The sequence below is a fragment of the Kryptolebias marmoratus genome, linkage group LG21 (genome assembly GCF_001649575.2).
Source record: "Kryptolebias marmoratus isolate JLee-2015 linkage group LG21, ASM164957v2, whole genome shotgun sequence".
NCBI classification, from domain to species: domain Eukaryota; kingdom Metazoa; phylum Chordata; class Actinopteri; order Cyprinodontiformes; family Rivulidae; genus Kryptolebias; species Kryptolebias marmoratus.
This window is the reverse complement of record NC_051450.1, coordinates 21,961,774-21,965,234: the sequence shown is the minus strand read 5'-3', so window position 1 is coordinate 21,965,234 and position 3,461 is coordinate 21,961,774. Positions and strand designations below refer to the sequence as shown.

The window sequence follows — 3,461 nt, the reverse complement described above, 5'->3', positions numbered from 1 at the left end:
GCAGTGTAATCATGGAACATAAACGCATCGACAAACACTTTGTGTCTGCAAAACATGTGAGGAGAGCTGCAGACCAGGGACGATCCAGAAATGCTCATGAATGTCAGTTTAGAAGCTGTCAAAGTTCTCAAATAAAGCACCTTTTGAGAATTTCAATGTTTGTTGGGAATTATCTTACAAAACTAGGAAGGATTTTTGGTTTATATATTAAAAGTTATGGTTGTTTATTGATTTTAGTAAAAAAAAAAAGCTACTTTTAGGAAAATGCCCCGCGAAATCCTAGAGGGATTGATAAATGGATGAATGAATACTACTTTTACCATTCAGTGCTCAGTGTTGACTCTAGACCTTCAGAGAAAAAAAGTTATTTCTCTCATTTTATTTCTGATCTTTGAAATCTGGGATTTAAGCTTTGATCACATTTTAGTTCCTAAAGCTGACTCTTGTTTTCTAACCTTTGAACAACTTTCTCGTGTTGTGTTTTTGTTTCTCTGCAGCCCGTCTGTCAGGCAGCCGGGGATCAATAACTCCAAACACGTCTCGGCTTTTCTTTCACTGCCACAAAGACAAAAACTGGAACTTAGAACAAATTATTCCAGCTTGTTTCTTTTGCTAAGCCTTGTGATTTCTCACTAAAGAGAAGAAATAAACAAATTCATGATCTTCACATCCTGACGCTCACTTTCAATCTGCTTCGCCGACAGCGTAACGCCTCGACCTCTTAAATCTCTCACTTTGTTCTCGCCGCTCTGCCTTTAATGAAAATGAATCTCAGCAGCTTTACTGCCAAACGTAAAGGAGGAGTCGCTGCCAGGCCAGGCTAAATCATCGGCTGAAGAGAAAGCATTTCACAATAAGCTTCACGTGTTTAAAGAAAACATCAAATGGGACCAGCATCTGGTGATACTCGGCAGATTTCTTGAACGAGCTCTCAGACTTACTCTCTTCCCAGGTGGACCAGGTGGACCAGCCTCTCCGGATGGACCCGGAGGTCCCTGAAAACAAGCAAACAAACAAGAGATGATATCAGTGGAGTGTGCAGCGCTGAATCTCTGTTAGAGCTGTCTGCACAGAGAACAATAACACAGACTACGGCGAACATCGGCGAGGAATAAACTCGTGTTTTGATAAATGACTTCACTGCGGTGCGAGCAGCAATTCTTCACTGACTTTAAGGATAAAGCCTGGTTTAAACAACAACAAACATCCTGTTTAAAGATAAGGCTTTGTGTTTTACTTTGCCTTATATTTTATTTATGTGTATTAAAAGCAGATATTTGCAGGACTGCACAGGAACACAATTAGCTGTTTGTTTCTAATTCTACCTAATGAATAAAAAAAGTGTCTCAATCCTTTCGTCATCCACCTGTGAGTACTTAGTGAATAAAAGCTGCAATGGAATCAGATTTGCAGCTTTTACAGGCTTAAGTAGAAGAAATGTATAAAAAATGAACAGAGATAATTAAATTTGTAAGCTCCGCCCTGTGCTGTGATCCTAAACCAATGCCTTTAATCCAAAATGGCTGACTTCCTGTAGGGTTTGGACTACAGGTTCTGGAGACTTTTTTGTAGATCTTGATGCGTCAAATGGGTGTAACCATTTTTAAAGGTGTCAATCAAAGCAGGGGGCGTGGCTAAACGTTTGAATGGTTTCAGTTTGCCACGCCCACATGTGTGCGAAGAAGAGCTGGATTAATCTTTAACGTGAAATGATTTTAGAAATTAAAAACTTTGTATTATTTAATGGGAATTTTCAGGAGGTTTTATGCAATTTTAGACCTAAAAAAGCAACTGAAGCATAATAATACTAATAATCATAGTAGAACAATATGCTTGGTGCTCAAGCCATATTATTTCAGAGTAAGAAACTATTGATCATTTTAACCTGATCTGTGTTTATAAAACCATTTTAAAATAAAAGGTGTAGAGCAGGGTTTCATTATGGGCCACTAAACATCAAGTTGGGTCCTGAGGTAATCTCCAGAAATCATAAAAATAATTTCTGCAAGCATAGTTTTACTACCATTGTTCCAACAGGTAAAAATGATATTATAAATAAAAAAATATAATATGAGTTAAAGCTGCTTGTGTTGCCGTTTTGTCCTTATTTGAATCAATCTTTGTTGTTGTTATTTCTTAGGGTCAGAAGCTAAAATGTTTGCTAGCCACTGATGTACACAAAATAAACTCATGCAGTCATTTATTCAGTCTGAAAATAAAAATAAATCAGCAGCTTACTGGTTGACCAGCTTCTCCATCCTCTCCTTTCTCTCCTGGTTCTCCATCAGTTCCCTGAAAAAAACAGAGACGAGCATCTTAGAAAAGCCAGACGGCTGTTTATTCCACACAACAAAACCTTACGTGATCTCCTGCGCAAACCCCAGTAATAAGATTTCATACTTACAGCAACACCTGGCTCTCCGGGAGGGCCTTGGTCTCCAGGGAATCCAACAGGACCCTGTAAAAAAGAGAAAATGGAGAAAAAGCAGGCTTGAGGAGCTGCTGCTGGGACATAATTTCCTTGAAAATGGAAATGGAGGACAGGGTTAGTAATTTAGTCCTGGTTACAACCTGAGAGGATACAGTAATTTGATGGACGTAATGATGATGCTGTAAATCCATCAAAGAAGGTCTCACTGCATAAAATATAACCTCAGCCTTTAGCTCCTGAATTTGGCTCAAACTGCAGGAGACATTTCCCAGATAACTGGATGTGACTGAGCATCAGAGAAGCTCCCTTTCACAGATTTATCCCTGTGTTTGTCAGACTTACAGGGTTGCCCTTTGGACCATCATCTCCAGGCGGTCCTTTGGCTCCGGCAGGTCCAGCAGCTCCAGGGGGGCCGGCCTCTCCTTTCTCTCCTCTCTCACCTTTGGGACCCTGTAGGGATGAGGAGAGGGGGAGGGTATTCGTTATGTCAGCCTCAGCTCAACGAGGTCTTTGAACAGACGCAGCTTTTTCGATCTGAGGAGGATCTTTGTGTAACAGAGGAGCCTGGATGGTCAACACAGCAGATATGAAATGAGATGAGGCGGCTGTTTTCATCTGCTCGGGTATGATTGCTCCGTGCCTTCAGACCAGATCTCAAAGGTCCTGTGGGTTGTGCTTTTCAAAAGAAACAAAACATACAGGACACGACTTTCACACCTCCTAAAATCCTGAAACTCCGGTCGAATTCAGTTCTCTGCTTTGGAGATGTTTTAAAACTGCTGATCGAGTTCTGTGTCTTTGTCTCTTGGATGCTGAGGACATTTTCAGACGGGACACACCCAGGGCTGTAGCTCCCACTGAGGACCCCGAGGTCCGGACCTCAGTGTTTTATAAAAACATGAATCCAAACAAGGCTTCTGAACGGCGTGGTTCTCTGCGTAGCTCCACCAGTTTCCTGTAGGAGGCGCTGCAACTGTGTGCAGCTGCAGCCAAACTCAATGTCTACGAAGAAGAGCGCAGCTTTGCTACC

General features: G+C 41.4%; 1 protein-coding gene across 4 annotated transcripts in view; it reads right to left on the bottom strand.

Moving 5' to 3' along the window:
• Positions 1 to 3,461, bottom strand: part of col11a1a (collagen, type XI, alpha 1a) — a 92,884-nt gene that overhangs the window by 11,184 nt on the left and 78,239 nt on the right. For all 4 annotated transcript variants that reach the window (XM_037973230.1, XM_037973231.1, XM_037973229.1 and 1 more), the window contains 4 exons: positions 2,774 to 2,881; positions 2,405 to 2,458; positions 2,239 to 2,292; positions 942 to 995 (listed from right to left, as the gene is read on the bottom strand). In XM_037973230.1, coding sequence (XP_037829158.1) covers positions 942 to 995; positions 2,239 to 2,292; positions 2,405 to 2,458; positions 2,774 to 2,881 — 270 coding nt within the window. The remainder of the gene's footprint in view (positions 1 to 941; positions 996 to 2,238; positions 2,293 to 2,404; positions 2,459 to 2,773; positions 2,882 to 3,461) is intronic.